The 20,284-nt window shown below is 27.0% G+C and overlaps 1 protein-coding gene across 5 annotated transcripts; it reads right to left on the reverse strand.

Annotated features, from left to right (window-relative positions):
- Window positions 1-592: 592 nt before the first annotated feature.
- Window positions 593-10,695, reverse strand: LOC117911803. 5 transcript variants are annotated; one of them, XM_034826222.1, is made up of 2 exons: window positions 10,616-10,662; window positions 593-1,039 (listed from the first exon to the last, which is right to left on the reverse strand). In XM_034826222.1, exons 1-2 carry the CDS (start codon window positions 10,657-10,659, stop codon window positions 766-768), a joined length of 318 nt encoding a protein of 105 aa, XP_034682113.1. In that variant the 5' UTR covers window positions 10,660-10,662; the 3' UTR covers window positions 593-765. The 5 variants fall into 5 exon arrangements, with proteins under 5 accessions (XP_034682113.1, XP_034682114.1, XP_034682111.1 ...); XM_034826223.1 differs by lacking the exon at window positions 10,616-10,662 and adding an exon at window positions 1,147-1,236 and having other exon boundaries at window positions 593-1,030; XM_034826220.1 differs by lacking the exon at window positions 10,616-10,662 and adding an exon at window positions 1,147-1,236.
- Between the last annotated feature and the right edge of the window lie 9,589 nt (window positions 10,696-20,284).

Here is a 20,284-nt window from a genome sequence, read left to right on the forward strand (position 1 = left end):
GATGTTGATATAAAAAGTTGTATTTTTTTTAAATAGATTAATAACTACTATTTTTTTTATATTTTTTTAAAAGTAATTAATCATAAAAAAGAAAAAGAAAAATCATAAGTATAAGGATAAGGATGTGACAATTGAACAAACTTTGAACTTGTTTGATAAACTTCATGAATGGTTTAAAAAAAATTGTTTTAAAGAATAGTTTTTTAAAAAATAAACTATAAAAAGTAAAACTCTATTTGAGAGCTCAAATACAAAAGATAGATTTTTTGGTTTATTTGCCATAAAAGTACTATTTATTTATGTATAATATAAAAAAAATTTACAAAGTATTTTTCATATTTTTAACTATTTCTCAACATACTCTACAAAAAATACAAGAAAAATAATCAAATATGTTTGAAAAACTAGTTGAAGAAAACAAATTTTCAAAAATCTAACTTTAATAAAATAAAATAAAAAAATCAAAATTTGTTTTTTAAGTTAAAAAAAAAAAAAAATAGCCTTTCATATTTTCTTTACAAGTTATGTAATGACTAAATTTTGCTCTCTTCCACGTAGATATTGCCAACTTTGAAACAAAGACTAGTAAAAATAGGGATGAACCAACATAGACCCTCAAAAATTGAAATAAAGTTTCATTTTCAACCTTATTTAACTTCACCTGTTATAGTATATAACTAGATTCATAAGCTATGACATGAAGCTCATGATCATAAAATTAATAACTATGCATACAAGGCCCTTCTTAGGACTTCAATATTGAGTTCAAACATCAGGGTCCGGTTTGTCCACTCCATCCACAGTCCTCAACCAGTAAGTCTGGCCAGAGCAGGCTGCACCATCCGGGACATCGTCCATCACATGGTCATGCCCTTTGGGGAAATATATCCCAGTCCGAGGGTGCGGCACCCAGCCGGACGATGAGCCGTCACCCTTATTATCAGCATCATCCGTCCGTCCTCTAGCTTTCCCCGGCGCCCCTTCAGCCCCAGCTACCTTACTCAAGCCCCGCCACACCAGCGTTGCTTCCCTGCATGAACTGGCATTGCCTTAAAATTTTTGTGTGAAAGATGCTTCATATGTACAAGAAATCTAGACCATCCCATTAGCATAAAAACGCAAACCAGTGACCCAAAGTGGAGTTACCTAAGAAACAACATCCGTGTTTTGGCTACACCAGTTCTAGCCATGGCCTGATGAGCAGCGAAGGTGTAAGCCCAGAGCTGGGTTTGTTACCAAGGGTGTGGAGTCCTGACCCCTTTTTATGCTCTAAAAATGACACATTCTTGGTGCTTAACAGCGGCTCTACAGAATCGATTCTCACGGCACAGTTTTCGCGCAGATTACCTGATACAGATGAAAAATACACATTCTGAAGGAAAAGTGAATTTCAGCTCCTTTTCCATTTGGGTAAGATGAGGGGTGAAAAGTACTGTGGTTTTGAACCTTATTCTTGTTTGTCCTTTATCGGGGGTACCCTCCATTAAATGGACTAAAGAAAATGCCATTGTCAGTGTGATTTGTTGATGATCTCGGTTGAGTACATTGAGAATATATGGATTTTGCAAAGGAATGGTGAGATGCGGGCTGATGTTTGTATGTTCAATGTGCTCCATGACTATCACATAGCTTGTAATTGAAGTCCAAAATTCCCATTCAGGTAAAAGGATGAAAAATTCAAGGCCAAGGAAAAAAAAAAAGTAATGCTAAAAAATCGAAACATGACAAAACACTTTACAAATGTTAATGTTAGTATATTTACGTGTTTCTTACGTGGGAAATAGAATGAGTTTAGAGTTGAGTCATAATATAGAAGAATCAAAATTTTAATAAGAGTGGCATTTAAAATTTGGATAGAAGTAGGTTTTCGTTCCCTAATTTGAAAAAATATAAAAAGGGGAATTTTAATTTTAAATCAATTTTATCTTATATATACTTTTTCATAAGTCTGGATAATTATTTTTTGAAATACCTTTTTATTTTATAATATTAAAGAAAATCATCAGAAAATAATTTATTATTTTAATTTGATAAAAATATTTTACAAATAAATATATTATAAAAATTTTATTATATAATGCGAGAAAATTCTCCACGAATCCTCAAATTGTAAATAAAATATTTCTATTTTTCTAATTAATAATAATTTTATATCATGTATTATATATAAATTCACTCATTTTCTCTCTCTTTTTTAATAAAATTGGATAAAATTTTTGTTAGTGGACATGAACAATATAATTAAAATTAAAAAATTAAAAATTAAATATTTTGAAAACCAGAAAACTTAAAATTTTAAAAATAAAATAGACTCTCATTGTATTTTCAATTCTTTTTCGAATCTATATTTTAACTAGTATGATTTAACCAAATAAAAGTTAATATTTTATTTTTATATTTTTAGCTTTAAAGTTGTTTTATTTTTAATTGTATTTTATAATTTTTTTTCTTTTATTGATCTCAAATCAATTTTTAATGTTAATAATCTAACAAGTAAAATATCATTTTAGGAAATAATTATCCGACTTGTAAAAAAAATATATGTATTTTAAAATATTTTTAAATGGATAAAGATAAAACTTATTTATAAAAGTTGAAGTTTATTTTTTTTATATTTTTCTAAATTAACGAGTCAAAACCCATTTTTCCCTTTAATTTTTATAATAATGAATTTTTTATTTTTATCCTCGGTTAAAAAAATATTCCAAACTAATTATTAAATGAGAATTGAATTGAATTCTCATTCTTTATTTCAACGTTTCAAAATAACAAAAGTACAAGAAAATCAATTTGAATATATGTTTTAACTTTGAAACCAACTTTGGAATAAGGAATACTAAGAGAGTGGTACAGACCGTGTCTTTGCTTTTGAGCTCATTGGTTAATAATTTATTCCTCGAACATCAGGATTACGCACTAGTCATGATTGGTATTAAAAGGACAAAATATTTCCCATTTTGAAAAGTGATTTTCACTAATGTAAAATAACAAATATAATCTCAAATTTATCTAAATATTCTATATATTATTCTATAAAAAAAAATGTAAAATGGGTATAAAGAGTTTGATGAAAAGTTGTTTTAAAAAAGTGAAATCATTTTTACAAGATAATTTCTTTTTTTGAACTTTTTAATGGAATACCTTTTTTAGAAATGGTATGTTTCTTACTTGTTTGTCCCACATGGAATTTTGATAAAATGTGTCCCATCCCATGGAGACATCTACAAGAATATTGACAAAATGAAAGCAAAAAATCACACTAGTAAAAATAATTTTGTGTTACTATGAATTGATCGGTTTTTAATTAATGTGAATTTTTAAATAATAATATCTAGAATAATATTTATAAAAATAAATCTAATTAAATATGGTTATATATATATATATATATATATATATATATATAAATGAATAAAGAAAAAAGAAAAAAAAAGGGACATCCACTTTCATATTCTTTTTGCTTTTTGTAAATGTAACCAAGAGAGGTACCATGTCTTAGATAAGTACTAGATTTTCTCACCTTTTAAGGATTTTATATTAAAAAATCAAAACCTTTTGAATTATGTGCACGTGGAGAGATACCAATTTGTACTAATAAATAATATATTGATAAAAAGAATATATATCATAAAACAAGATACAATTTTAATAAATGTTGATATTTGTAATGTTGTAGTTAACATGTTAAGTATTCTTACTTTTAAAAATATTTCTCAAAACTTGTTCTTTCCTTATAATAACTTTTAAAAAGAAATTTAAAAAAAAATATTGTAAAAGAATGCTAAAACTTCTTTTATTTATTTTCATTTTATTTCTTTTTGGATTTTTATATAATGAAAATTCTTAAATTGTATGAAGTTATTGAATTATTTAATATGAATGATAATTTGGTAAGATTTAGTCAGCAACACAACTTTAGGTATTAAAAATATAAAACCTCAAGCAAAGACAATGTGAAACTTATAAAAATAAAACTTTATGAACTCATTTTTAATTTTACACTTATTATGGGCCCTAAGGGCCAATTAATCTCCTCGAGATGTGTATGATTCATCCAACATAGAACTCGAACAGAATCCATTAATTACTCTCTAGGCAACCAATTAATGGACTCATCACATTTCCACCCATGAATCCAAACTAAGTTCTTTATTTCTTTCTTTTTTTCATTTTTTTTTTTTTTGAAATTTTGATACGAGCCATATTAACCGTTCCTTAGTTGACTTCTTCATAGTTTTGTCAACCATTTTCCCTCATAGTTTTTTTTCTTCATACTATGACTAGTAATGTTAAGCTTTATGTCATGAGCTCATGTGGTCAATTCTTTAAAGATATGAAGTTTAATTTCTTGAAGATTATACAAGAGACTCCAATGTATATCTTGTATGTACACCTCTACCATTGATACTTTTGATAACCTATCTTTATAGTTAAGACTCTAGTCAACCACAAGCTAATCTTTCTACTACTAATCTTGTGTGTTTTATAGAAATAGTTTAAGAACTCCTATTCCATTTTATCTCATATGTCATTGGACTTGGGCTCGAGATTTGTGCATCAATCAAAGGGATTTCCTCAAAGGGAGTGCACAAATTGCTTGACAAGAAGGTCATCTTCAATGTTAAAGTCATTGTTTTACCATTTCACAAGTATCAATGAATGAGCATGCGCCAACATATGTTGATTTTAAGGTAAGGTAACTACTAATGCTCTTGCCTTATTACGAATCATTAGACCAATAGAAGTATTTTGTGATGATAAGGTAATAATAGTCTTACCATTCCTTTTGCAAGCATATCCAACTTAGTTCTTTCTTGAAGCCACTAACTTAGGATGATAGAGAAACTTTGGTCAAAAAAGATGAAAGGCAAAAGATTCCCATCAAGCATCCACTCATTTGTACACTCAAATTTCTTGTTCTTAGGAAATTATGGAATAATTGTGGACAAATTTATATTTAAAAAAAATGGGTACACTATTCTTTGATATTCTTTATAATAAAGAATATTTTTTTTGATCTCTTAAGTTGATCTTGATTCGGAGATGTCAATCATGTGCTCTCGATTGACTTGGTCAACAACCAACTAGGCTTGTTCTTGACTTTTTTACTTTGACAATCCACTTTAAATTTTGAAAAGAAAATTGAACTTAAAGCAAATTTGGAGAGTGTTGGAAGACACTTGTAAAATTATATAGAGCTCTCTTTTTTTTCCTTTGTTTTTTTTCCTCGTCTAATAATTTCTTTACTGATAAAGAATTATGGATAAGGAGATTAATATATTTCCAAATTCAAATAATTTATTGAATTTAAGACTCTAAATTTAAGATTTCCAATTTTAAATGTAGTTATTTTTTAATTAAGACACATGTCATAACATTTGGGCCCATTATTCTTTTTTTTTTATTTTTCTTTTTTTTAATCTACAATTCCATTTTCATAGTATGTCAAAATTAGGTGGCACCAATAGTTATAGTTCATCATGGATACAGGCACTATTACTAATGTGATATCTATATGAAATGCCGATATGAATAAGAAGTACATATATTCTATTACTTAAAGGGTTAACATATTTAAGTGGGGTTTGTTTTTTTTTACTTTTTACTGAAAGTAATTTGTTTTTAGAATTTAAGTTGTTTGTTTTTTTATTTTTTTCATGACTTATTATAAACTTTTTACTAAATAGAAAAAGCCAAAATATGTAGCTTTTTCTAAATAGAAAAAATAACATATTGGTTTTTTTTTTTATTTTTAATACTTAATAGAAATAAAATACTATAAAAACAAACAATCTAATATTTAACGTTATTAAGCATTAAGGTTGTATTTAGAATTAAGTAAAAAAACAAATACCACTTTAGATTGTTATGAATATACACATTTTACGGAGAATTGTGTTTTACACCCGTTGGAGTGTGATAATTAATAAAAAGTCATTCTAACACTCATAATTTATTATAAAGATACGAAATATGAATAGACAAAAATAACTCTTTAACTTACCCCATCATTTTTATCTTTATACCACCACTCTTAGTTTCATAAAATTCTCCCTTATTTCATTTATTTTATTTTTCATTGTTTTTTTAAATTCTTTTAAAAATAATTGAAAAATTAGTATTATTTTATATTTTAAAATTATAAATAAACAAATATTATATTAATGATTCAAAAACTATTTTGGAAAATATTTTCCAAAAAAATATTAATTTAAATGAATAAAAAATATATTTTACATTTTAAAAGTAAATCATTTAATGATTAAAACACAATTTAAAATAAATATATTTGCTATTTTTTTATACTAAAAGGTATTTTAAAGTTTTTTTTTACTATTATAAAATAAAAGGTTTAATTTTTTTTATAATCTTCTTTCTTTCTTATTTTAATATTTTTTTTAATATAGACTTTTGATAATAAGTTATATGAAATGTTGCAAATTTGTTTATTAAGAATTATTTTTTTTAATGATTTGAATTAATTGAAAATTTATTGAAATAAGAAAAAGAAAAAAAAAAAAGAAATATGATGGATGGAGAGTTTTTATTTCAAATATCCAACCAAAATATTTTCGTATTTAGAAATGGATTATATCAATACATAGTATAGTCGATTAAGTTTTTTCTCATATAAAAGGGTTGATTGATATATTTTCTTATTTTAAATGAAAATAAGTAGTTAAAAATTATATAGATTATGTTTGAGTTTAGTTTTAAAATATTTTTCTAGTTTTCTTTATATTTTTAAAAATAATTTTTATTTTCTATATTGTTTTTTCCTTGTCACTCATAGATTGTATACCCACATCATGCACTTTATTTAACTATTACATGTTAATTTCGATGTTTTCCCCGGTAATGATATTTGGGGAAAAAAATTTAACCTTAATTCATCCATCTTTTTCTCAACTAAACCATTAGAAATATGGTTTACACATGTTTGTGGACTACTTAGGAGGGATATATTGTGTCATTGTACAATTATATAAAGGAAATGTACTAACTGTACAAGAGTGTACAAGACTACCATTTGTGAAAGATTTTAATCGATTGTGAATCACTTCTTCATTTTCCTTGTCACCCACGGATTATATACTTATGTCATGCACTTTATTTAACTCTCGCATGGAAATTCCGATACTTTCCTTATTAATAATGTTTGGGGAAATTTTTTTAACCTTAATTCATCCATCATTTTCTCAGCCAAACTATTAGAAATATGGTTAACATACCTATGTAGACACATAACCTAAGATGGATATATTATGTCATTGTACAATGGTGTTACACTAACTGTACAAGGGGAATATATAAGTGTACAAGGAAAATGTACTAAGTGTATATGGGTGCACAAGGTTACCTTTTGTGAAAGATTTTAATCGATTTTGAATCACATCTTTGTTTTCGTTGTCACCCACAGATTGTATATAAAATTTGTACTACTATACAAAGGTGTTACACTCACTGTACAAGGCAAATGTACTAATTGTATAAAGCAAATGTATTGACTGTACAAGAGGTATATAAGGCTACCCTTTGTGCAAGATTTCAATCAATTCTCAACTTTGTTTTTTCTTATCACCTAAGGAATGAACACTTTTCCCCTGCACATTCGTTCACCTAAAAATTGTTTCAATTTGAAGTTTTAAATTTCATCATCCAAAATTGTAATTGCATATTTCGTTTGAGTAGTTTTAATAATATTTTTTTCTTAGTACATTTGCATCCTATATAAAGGAAAATTAACCATAATATTTAGGTATTACATTTATGCGAAATCAAATTAATATAAATGGATAACACATTAGTGTCATTGTTTCAAATGACTCAAGACAATATAAACAACATATAATAACTGTTTAGGAAAAATTATTAATATTTTTTATCAAACTATGTCATTTAGATCTTCCATACCAAAATTAAAACATAAGAAATAAAATTTAAATTAATCATATTTAAATTGTTTATTACAAGTAAACCAAATGGAATATATAATTTTACTATTTTACCTTTATAAACATAATGTTAGCATAGATTTAAAAAAAATCATATTTAAATAGAATTAAAAATGATAAAAAAAATATTTTTGTAACATTTGTAATTTAAAACAAAAACATTAATTTAAATTATCCAGTTAATTTAAAATAAATTTTTTTTTTTGTTGTAATTATAGTTTGAAGATCCCATGATTTTTATATTATTACTTTTAATTTATTTTCTTTGATTCTTTATCTTAAATTTCATCCAAACTTGTTTTTACCCATATTTTCATGTTTTCTATTATATCTCTTTTTAAGGTGATTTTCATCTCATTTGTGCTTCATTATATTCTCTTTTCAATTTTAATGTGTTTTTATACCTCTTTGCATAACAAAAGATTTTGTCATTTTTCATCTACAAAACTTTATACAAAAGATATCATGTACAAGAAAAAAAAAAAAAAGAACAGAAAATTATGATATAATTACATACACATCTCTTAACATGAAACATTTGTTTGACTTGATGACATCATGTTTTAATAATTTAAACCATATCAAGTTCACATCTATTTCAGATTTAAAAGAGTATTTTAATATTTTTCAAATTATTAAATTATAATACATTATTCAATTAAAAATTAATTATCACCATTAGTTAAAAGATGATCATGTTACAAAATAATATATTAAGACAATGTTTATATATTGTTCATAAAATAGAGAAAATATTCAGATAATTGTCTATAACTTTAAAGATATTTATATAAAAAATAGATTTTATATATACACATATATATTAGATAAAAAAGAATAATAATATTTTTTAAGGTTTTTAAAAAATATTTATTATATATTTTGTAAGTTTGAAAAAAAAAATATTTTATGAGGTGTTTAAAAAAATATACTTAAAAAATGTAGTAATAATTATTTTTAACCATTGGTTTACAATATTCAATTTATTAATTAAGGCATGGTTTTTAGGAGAAAAATAATTTGTGGAAATAGTGACACCTCTCTAGCTAGGAATTAATTTACATGGTCCTACCAATTAATCTGTGAGAAAAAGGTAAGGTGAATGAAGAGAGAGACAAAAGAAAAAGAATGAGAGAATGAGAGAGAAACGAAAAACTGATTTATTTATTTATTTATTTATTTATTTAGTTTTTTTACAACCAAGGGCATTTCACGAAATTTAAAAGGTAATGTTCTTTAATTCAATTTTCACTCATCCATTAGGTCTTAGGCTTAAATACAAGGGATATAAGCATCTTCGGTCAATTTTTAAGTAAAGCACGATTCTCCCTACATTCTTTTATCACTAAAAAGGGATGACATCTTTAGACTCCCATTGACTCACAATAATATCTCCTTTACAAGCACATCCGTGTGAAGACTATGATAAATCATTGACAATCAAGTTATTCAGAACATTGTTTAAACTCTAACAAGAAAATAGAGATGATGACCGATGACCTTGATTCCCTTGTAAGTAAGAGATGATGACCGTGATACTATCAGAAGAAAGGAAAATTAAAGAGAAAAGAGTTATCACTACAATCATTAGTTCTAAAGGATTGTCTTGCAAGGACAAAAAACCGTCTATTATGGACAACAAACCCTCGTCTGAACCACATAAAATTAGAATGGTTAGTTGTTCTCTATAAAATTCTTGTAATATCCAACTCCCGACTTTCATAACACTAAATAAAATAATAAGAATATGTTTGATAGTAATTTTATTTGAAATATTTTTAGTAAAAATGTTCTAGTGTGCATTTGGTAATGACTATAAAAAGTGTTTTTAGTTTTTTTAATACTTAAAAAATAAAAAATTTCAAGTGTAAGAAAGCATAAAAATACTTTCAAAAATTACTATCAAACATACTCTTAATTTGGGAGAATTATCGATCCATTGCTTCTTTAGAAAATACTGCAAGTGATTTTTTAACTTTTTGAAAGTATTTTCTAAGTTTTATAAAACATGTGGTTTTCTTTTAAAATGTTTTTTTTTATATTAAAAACATTGTAAAATAGACTATAAACAATCATCCTTTGCCATAAAATAGTTTTAGAAGTGTTTTTTTCAACTGATATTATATATTAAGATCCTACGTAAACAACCAATATTAGTACATCAAAGGCCATCATCTTCTTTTATATATATATACTAGATTCATAAGCCTATGACATGAAGGTCATGATCATAGTTTATTATACGTACAAGGCCCTTCCTAGGACTTCAATATTGAGTTCAAACATCAGGGTCCGGTTTGTCCACTCCATCCACAGTCCTCAACCAGTAAGTCTGGCCAAAGGAGGCTGCACCATCCGGGACATCGTCCATCATATGGTCATGCCCTTCGGGGATGTATATCCCAGTCCGAGGGTGCGGCACCCAGCTGGACGATGAGCCGTCGCCCTTATGATCAGCACCATCCGTCCGTCCTCTAGCTTTCCCCGGCGCCCCCTCAGCCCCAGCTACCTTACTCAAGCCCCGCCACACCGGCTTTGCTCCCCTGCATGAACTGACACTGCCTTAGAATTTTGTGTAAAATATGCCTTACATATATACAAGAAATTTAGAGCACCCCATTAGCAAAAGAACGCAAACCAGTGACCCAAAGTGGAGTTACCTAAGAAATAACATCTGTGTTTTGGCTACACCAGTTCTAGCCATGGCCTGATCAGCAGCAAAGATGTAAGCCCAGAGCTGGGTTTGTTACCAAGGGTGTGGAGTCCTGACCCCTTTTTATGCTCTAAAAATGACACATTCTTGATGCATAACAGCGGCGCTACAGAATCGATTCTCACTGTACAGTTTTCGTGCAGATTACCTGAGACAAATGAAAAGTATACATTCTAAAGGAAAAGTGAATTTCGGCACCTTCTCCATTCGGGTAAGATGAGGAGTACTGAAAAGTACTGTGGTCTTGAACCTTATTCTTGTTTGTTCTTTGATGGGGGTACCCTCCGTTAAATGGACCAAAGAAAATGCCATCGTCCGTGTGCTTATTTGTTGACGATCGATCTTGGTTGAGTACATTGAGAATATATGGATTTTGTAAAGGAGTTGTGAGATGCGGGTTGATGTTTGTATGTTCAATGTGCTCCATGACTGTACATACCTTATAACTGAAGTAAAAAATTCCCATTCATGTACTCCCAAAAGGATGAAAAATTCAAGGCCAAGCAAAAAAAAAAGTAATGCTAAAAAATCGACACATGACAAAACAATTAAGAAATGTTAATGTTAGTATATTTACGTGCTTACGAGTGGAAATAGGAGTATATAAAAAAGAAAAATTAAAATTCTAAAAAGAGTGGAATTTAATTTTTATAATAGAGATTTTTCTATTTCTATTCTTATTTAAAAAGTAATTCAAACTAATTATTAAATGGAAATGAAATTGAATTCTCGTTCTTTATTCCGACATTTCAAAATAGTCAATGTACAAGAAAATTAAATTGAATATATGTGTTAACTTTCAAAAAAACTTTAGAATAAAGAATATTAGGAGAGAAGTAAAGACCGTCTACTTGCTTTTGAGTTTATATCCAATAATTATTCCTAGATCGTCAAGTCAAGATCATGCACGAGTAATGGTTGGTATCAAAAAAAAAAAAATCTTCCATTTTGAAAAGTAAAATTATAAACATATAATCTCAAATTTATCAAAATATTCTTTATATTATTTTATAAAAATTGTAAAATGGGTATAAAGAGTTTGATGAAAAGTATTATTCTCTTTGTTTTAAAAAGGTGGAATCATTTTTAGAAGGTATGTTTCTTACTTGTTTGTCCAAATAATTTGTCCCACATGGAATTTTGATAAAATGTCTTCCATCCCATGGATACCTCTACAAGAACATTGACAAAATGAAAGCAAAAAATCACACTAGTAAAAATAATTTCCTGTTACCTCAATTAATGTAAATTTTTAAATGATAATATCCAAAATAACATTTATAAAAAAATAAATATGATTATATATATAAATGAATAAAGAAAAAAAATATGGGTCGGACACTTTTGTCTTTTTATTTTTTATTTTTTTGTAAAAGGTTAATTTTATTATAATCTCAAAAGGTTTATTGCAAATAAGCTAATTCACCCCATATTTTAAATTTCATCAATTAACATCCTTATAAATATATTATATATATAAATTTTATTTTTAAAATAATAAAATTTAATTATTAGAGAATTATTAAACACTCTTATTTAAAATATTTTAACTTAAATTCTCTCTAAAAAATAAATTTAATAAATATAATAAGTTTATAAAGGTGATAATTGACGAAATTTAAAACCTACAATATTTATATTAAACATGGGGTCTTAATGAAATTAATCATTTTGTAAATGGAACTGGCAAAGGTAACATGTCATTTTTTAACTTTATTCATAAATTAAAATTAAAGTAAAAATCATTTTTTTAGAACATTAATTATGAAATAATTTTCCCAAAAATTATGAAAAAGAGCATTGTTTTTACTTCCTTAATAAAAAAAATTAATTTTAAAATATTTTTATCAAATGGCATTTTTTTTATAAAAAATTCCTAGATTTTTCCTTACAATAAATAAATAAAAGAAAATTATAGAAATATAGTTAGAAAGCACAAAAAGATGGTGGAAGTCAAATACTGGAAACCAGAATAAGCATCCACAGCTTTCCCTTTTCAACTTTTTTGCCTTCTATTTCCAGCCTCAATCCGCTTTTTTTGGGTGAAAGATGCGTTCAAAAGCAATAGAAAACCTCTCTTCAACTGCCTTTTTCAATACTAGGTTCGAACCACGTCCTGGTCACGTGGATGGTTAATTAATAAAATTAAGATTATATAAAAATTTTAATTATAAAGAATAGTAATTTTATAAAATTAAAAAAAAAAAAATTTAAAAATTTATAGAATTATCATAAAAACAATATAACTTAATCTTATGCAAAGAATAATTAATTTGAATATATATTTCTAATTAAATATTGTTACGTGTTGAAAAAATAATATGAGAATCAATTAATCGTCTTAATTTTGGGATGTTTCAAATACGTAGATAAATAAGGTCTGATTCTCGAGATCATGAGCGTGACATGTTCTATTTTTTCTCGTTTAATAGGTATTGTAAGGAAAAAGGAAAATTATTTCGCTATTGTATCAAATGTTATGTGAAATAATATATACCTAATTATCTCTTAATTATTATGAACTAAATTTGATAAATAATATTAATATTATGCCATAAAAGACCTACTTATGAACTAAATATATTTTTATTTTTTTAATAAATAAATTAATCATAATTAAACTCAAATTATTATTAAATAAAATTACCAAATAATATTAACATCAAACAATAAAGTATCTAAATATGGAAAAAAAATAGTTTTCTAGTCCAATTTTTTTTATTAAATAGGCTAATTTTAATTATCACTAACCAAAATTACCAAATAACATTGAATAATTAAAAAATTAAATATGGAATTGTTTTTCAAAACAAAAAACTAATCTTTATTAACCAAATAATTACAACTAATTAAAATTTAAAAAATAAGATCTAATAATAAAAATTGACCGTGGAATAGAAATTTCCTACTTAAAATTGTTTGCAAAATAAATCAATCCTAATTAACTTAATAATAGTAAATTTCATACTATGAACGTAATTACTTTTATAAAACTGATATTTGCTTAAATCAAAATTGTGAAATCAAGGTTTGGTTAATCTTGATTTTAATGATAACAAAACAAGGTTTAGAACTAATGATAATATTTGAAGTGTGATTAGGTAAGACGATTTACAAAGTGGCAATCACAAAGACAAATCAAGCCAAGGAGAAATCATGAAGAAGAAGACAACCTCAAAGAGAAGTGTTTTTCAAGACCCAAGCTTCATGAGATCTCTTTGTAAAGTTGTTGGTGCACTAGGATTTTCATGCATTACATTCTTTACTTATGCACCAAAATCATCCAATAGTTATTTTGTTTTAAATATATTAAGAATTGGATGATTTCATGTTTTCAACTAAAACCTTGTGTTAAATATTTTTCAAACTTGTTTTAAAAGGTTTTAAGTTGAAAAAATTGGGTGTTGAGCCAAAAAATGACTCAACCAGTTGAAGAACCAGTCGACCGATTGTGCTCATCCGGTAGACCACCGGTCGAGGGAGGCCAAAAAGTTTCTCTCTCTCCCAGTGGCCTTCTCTTCCCGGTCGAGGACCGATCGAGGTCTGGTTGAGGCCCAACGGTCACCTGCTAAACATTTAATACTAACGGCTAGTCAACCGGTCGAACCCCAAACGGCTAGTTTGGCTTTTCTCTTCTATAAAAATGCTCAAATCTTCATTGTTTAAAGAGTTTAACCTTCCCAAACCTTTCTTGATTATATTTGAGCCTTGGAAGAGTGTTTTTTAGTGCACCATTGTTCTAAAACTTGCATATCTTTAGTGCATCATTCAATCCTAGTTTTCTTGTATCATTTGAGCTTAAAATCTTTGTACCAAGATTTTGTGAGATCATTCATTTGTAAACCTTTGAGATGAAGTTTTTCAAGAGTGTGATATCTCTTGAGAAGTGTAAAGGGTGCTTGGAGCCAAAAGTCCAAGAGGGTGAATTGGAACCATAATCCAATTGTATTGCTTGAAGGCTTGGTTTGAAAGCCTTGAATTAGTGGAACCTCAAGCTTGGGATTGAAGCTAGAGGAGAGTGGATGTAGGTCAGGTTGCACCGAACCACTATAAACTCTTGTGTTTGCATTCTCTCTTCCCTACTCTTTAATTTATATGCAATTGTCTTTATATTGTTTATTATATACTTGTATATAATTGTCTCTTATATTCACATAATTTAAATTTGCAAAAAGAGACAATCACCCTATTCACCCCCCCCCCCCCCCCCCTCTAGGGTGATTACCATAGGTTGGATTAACCTAATTTTCCTAACAATTGGTATCAGAATCGAGGTCACGGGTTCAAACCCCAGGGGTGTCGCTGGGGGGAGATTGTTGGTAGATTGGAGGATTAGCCGCGTCCATCAACTCCCCTTATGTTCACCGTGGGCGCTTAGGCGCTTGGGTGAATGCACTATAACCAATTTCATGAATTGATGTTTAAAGAGAAAGAGAGAGAGCCCCAAGTAATTGAAAATTAATATATATTAAATAAGATTTATTGTTACATTAAATCTGATATTTTGTTGGCATATTTTTTTGAATTGATGTTAGTAAAAAATAATTCAAAAGATTCTTTTGTCAATTTATGGTAAAATTAGTGTGTTTGGTAAACTAACTTAATAACTTAAATTAACTTAATAATTTTATTTAAGTTATTAAATAAATTAAGTATATTTGGTAAAATAACTTAATTGTATCACTTAAAGTTAAAAATTAATTTAAATAATAAGTAAAAATAATTAACTTATTCTTAAATCTACATTTTCATTTTAACTTTTTATCCTCATTTGTCATAATTACCTTCACGATCTCTTTTTTTATTTTATAACATTTAGAGTGCGTTTGATAGTGATTTTAATAAGTGTTTATAATATTTTTTAATATTTGAAAAATAAGAATTTTCAAGTATTAGAAATGATAGAAACATTTTGTAGAATCACTGTCAAAAGCATTTTTATTGTTACTTAACATCTTTTGTCCTAATTATAATTTATGAGGATAAATATGTTAATTTAATGATTTAAAATAAATTTTAAGTTTTTATCAAACAACATTAATACTTAAAGTAATAATTAAGTAATAAGTTTTTAAGTCAATAACGTAAGTATAATTTAACTTAAAATCAACTTAAATCATTAAGTAAATATTAATTTTACCAAACACCCATTTAATTACGTAAAATCAGATTTTTTTTATATATAAATTAATGTTAATAATGATCTAAACTTGTTTTATCAATTATCAATCCTAAAGCTAATAAATATTAAATTAGATTTTGGTGAATATATTAATTTTGTGTAAATTGATGTTAATAAAAATTAGCAATTTATTTTACTAATTGATTTATGAAGTTTATATTCATTAAATGGGAATTTCATTAGTTAATTTTTTAAGATTATGTAAATTAAATCACAATTTAATTTCTTATGTTTGCTTTCTTATATAAATGTGTTAATTTCATTAACCTCTCTTAAGATTTTAGCTAAATACATCTATCCCTCATTGGTTTAAATTTCATCAAACACCTCTTTTACTCTTTTCATTTAATATTTTCACTCTCATTTCTAATTTAAAATAAGGAAGATATTTGACGAATTTTCAAACCAATAAGCACAGAAAGATACCTTAATTCACAAAATCTTTCCACTATTCCATAGATAATAATTACAAAGAACAAAAGCCAAATATAATTATTAGGAGGATATTACAGAGGACAGAAACTAAATATAATTATCGAGTCTCGAAACATCTCATATTTTCTACTCATTGTATTCACACTTTAAGTACGAGTCTTCTTACTCCACTGTTCTTCTAGAGGTATCCATTGGGTCGGGTTGCCCATTTTGGCCCATGGCTTGGCATGCCAAAATGTCGGGCGGGGCGACACGACCCAACACTGTAGCAGGATGGGCTGACACGACCTGAAGGAGCATACTGTGTTGGGTCTAAAGAAACAGCCCACCAACCCACCATGCCGACCCACCTTGCAATTCCAACATTTTTTGTTTCTTCTTATTTTTTCATGTAATTTGTTGAAATATTGAATAAAAGAATTATTTTTTTATATTTCATTTCCTTTTATATTCCATTATTTTAAATTTATTTTTATTTTGATAAAAAAAACAAATTCAAATGTAATTTTTTTTACTATTTTTAAAAACAAAAAATTAACATTTCTATAAATTTTACATTTACAAACTCGATAAATATAAATATAAAAAATAAAAAGTATAATTATTAGAGGTGTATAAAAAATAAAAAAATATAATTATTAGAGGTATTTAAAGTAACAAAAATAAATTTTATTTAACAATAAAAAAAACTTTTAAAAAAATGACTTAAAAAGTATAAATTAAAATTTTTAACAAAATGAGTGACCCATGAGCCACAGCATGGCACGATTAGCCCGCAAGCTTATGGGTCATATCGGGCCACCCATTTGGCTTGCATGGGCTAGCCTAACCCGACACGATTTTTAAGTGAGTCGTGCTGACCCGTAATGGCTCGATCAATATCGTTTCGTGCCGACCTGACACGGTTCATTGGGCACCTTTAGTTCTTCCTCATTTTTCTATTCATCCCTTACAGTTTTTTACGAGTCTATTTTCATCTTATAACATTTTTTCTAACCTAAAATATTTATAGAGGTATTTTCAACAACTTTCTTTATTTTATAACAAAATTTAATGTTACAATAATATATTAATTTTAAAAATATTTTATATATATATAAAAATTTGCTAATTAGAAATTTGGAGCACTTTACAAACATTAACAGCTTACAAATATCTTAGTATATTCTTAAATGATATAATAATATTCTTAAACAATATATAAAAATTTGTCCAATTCCAAGAAAAATTTGTATAAATTTTCATTTGCTGCAGAATTTTAATTATTTAAGCTTAATCTCAATATTTAAAAGGCTGGCAGCTAAAAAAAGTAGACTTTTGGTAGAAAAAAAATTGATATATAAAATGCTTTATTTGGTTCAATTAAATGGCAAGTTGCTTTCAAGAAAAGTAGTGTGACAAATTTTTCCGACCTAAAAATAGGTATTCACGAGCTGTTGATGTGAACCATTTAACTAATACAAGTAAAGTATAGCTTTTGTATGGACTATATAAAAACTTAATATTAAAATAAAAATAATATTATCACATGATTTCAACGTTAACCTATTCTTTTCCAAAATTTTGTGGAAAAAAAGTTTAAAGACCCGTTTTACAATTGTTTTTTAGAATAATTTTTTATTTTTAGAAAAAAAAAACCGAAAAACACTTTTATACCCATAAATTGTTTTCAATTTTTTGTTTTAAAAATTATTGTTTTCAAAAATAAAAAATAAAGTATTTTTAGAAAACATTTTTTTAGTCATTTTTAGTTTTAATTTTATTTATTTTTTAAAACCGTTTTAAAAAATAATTAAACAATTAAAAATAAAATTATAGATATAAAAATTATTTTAAAAATATTAAAAATTTGTTAAAAATATGGGAGAATTATGTTTTGAGCCCAGTTGGGCCTAAAAATTAACATTTGGTCCACATCATACATATTTAAGCCCAAGACCCAAACAAAGTATGAAAATTAAGATAAAGGATATTATATTTCATTAATCCCTAAAATACTCTTAACCCTTTGTGGACCCCGTATTTCGGCTCATGCGTTTCCCACTCGATGGCAAGCTCGATTTAGATTTCAAAAAGTGATTTTTATTGATTAAGAAAAAATTGACTTGGAGTCGCCACTTATTTTTTGTTTTATTTTTAAAAGGGTAAACAAAATAAGAAAGAAAAACCCTAAGTGTGACTCCTTATTTGGAAAAGGCGGTCTGTGAAAAACCGGATCGGGTTCGGGGGTTAGGTTACTTATCGGGAAGGTACGGTAAAGACCGTAACACCCCTCTAAGTCCCTAAAGTCGGGTCTCTACTAATAAAATGAAGCAATCATGGCAATTGATGAGGGAATCAATGAATACTCAGAGTGATTATGCACATGTGAGAATCAAAATATGTATAAAGAATGAACAAAATATGAGTGGATACGTACCTGGTCCTCCAGTCACGAATGCGCTACCATGAAACAGGATTAGTGAATCACGAATAGATAAAATTATGTGCATGTCAAGGAAACAGAACAAATCAAACAAGCATGGTAAATAAATCAATCAATCAATCAATCAGTCAGTCATAAAATCACATATGTGGGGCCCCCACCAAAGCCCAATTTATCTTGCATGAATTAATCTCATGAATCCCATTATTTCGGAATTATGAAGATTCATCATTCTTACTTGTGTAAAAATTAAAAGAAATAGAACATTATTTAAAAATTGGAGTGGAATTAAGACTGTTCGAGAGAAAATTGGATTTTTGAGATTTATTTAGAAATTGAAGTCTCGAAAATTATTTGAAGACTAGAGTCTTGAGAATTAAATTTAAGAATTGGAATTTTGGATATTAAATTTGAAAGAAATTAGAATTTTGAAAATCGGAAATTAAGTTCAGAAATTGGAATTTTGAAGAATTGTTTGAAATGGAATTTTAGAATAAATAACTAAAATAATAATAATTAAATAGATTAATGTGAATATCGGAATTTTCAGAAATAGCAATTTAATTCGGAAATCGAAAGTTTTAAATGAATTGTTTAAAATGGAATTTTAGAATAAATAAATAAAATAATAATAATAAATTAATGTGAATATGGGAAATTTTCGGGATTAGGAATTTTCGGAAAATTAAATTTTAAATTTTGATTATTAGGAAATTAAATTTAAAATTAGAATTTTAGAAAATTATTCCGAGAATGGCATTTTTTAAATAAATAAATAACAAATAATAAATAAATGAATAAATGAATAAATTTGGGACTTTGAAATTTTAGGAAATTTTAAAAGAGTTAATGGAGAATATATATATATATAAAAGAATAAATAAAATAATCAAAGAAACAAAACTTTTAACATTAAAAATAATAAAATAATAAAATAATGATAAAAGATAAAAAAAAACAAAATGATGGCACGTGGCCATTATAAGCTGGAAGGGTAAATCTTCCATTCATTTGGCTGCCCATGCCCATTGCTTGTGAGTGTGTAATATTAAAAGAAAAGGAAAAAGTGGCAGCATGCACGGGTCCGAGAAATGGTTTTGAAGGGTGAGAGGTGATGAAATATTCAATAGAAGCGTATGTACGTGGGGGGTATGTGAACGAGAATGATGATGGTGATGGCTAAAAGATGAATAAGGGGTTCCAAACATTTAACACTCAGATCTGGGAGCATTTAGAAACTTTTCAGGCGACAGCAACTTAGAACAAAAAGCTCCATGGAAACATCAGTTGCAACCAGCTCCAATGAATGAGAGAAAGGAAACCAGAACGGAGGAGTTTACACCAAGAAAAAAAAGAAAAACAAATGATCCGAAACAAGCAACATTTAAGCCTGCGAGCCAGGTGGGACATAGAAACAGATTTTAAAGGCAATGTTAACAGTGGCAAAAATTTTAGCAAAAATCCCGACAAAGCAGAGCAACACATAAGCATAATAGCATAAACAGAACATGAATCAGCAATGTCAGAGTTCACCTACAGCTTAGCTCTCAGCCCAAAAAAAATATATACGTGAC

The sequence above is a fragment of the Vitis riparia genome, chromosome 3 (genome assembly GCF_004353265.1).
Source record: "Vitis riparia cultivar Riparia Gloire de Montpellier isolate 1030 chromosome 3, EGFV_Vit.rip_1.0, whole genome shotgun sequence".
Classification (NCBI taxonomy): domain Eukaryota; kingdom Viridiplantae; phylum Streptophyta; class Magnoliopsida; order Vitales; family Vitaceae; genus Vitis; species Vitis riparia.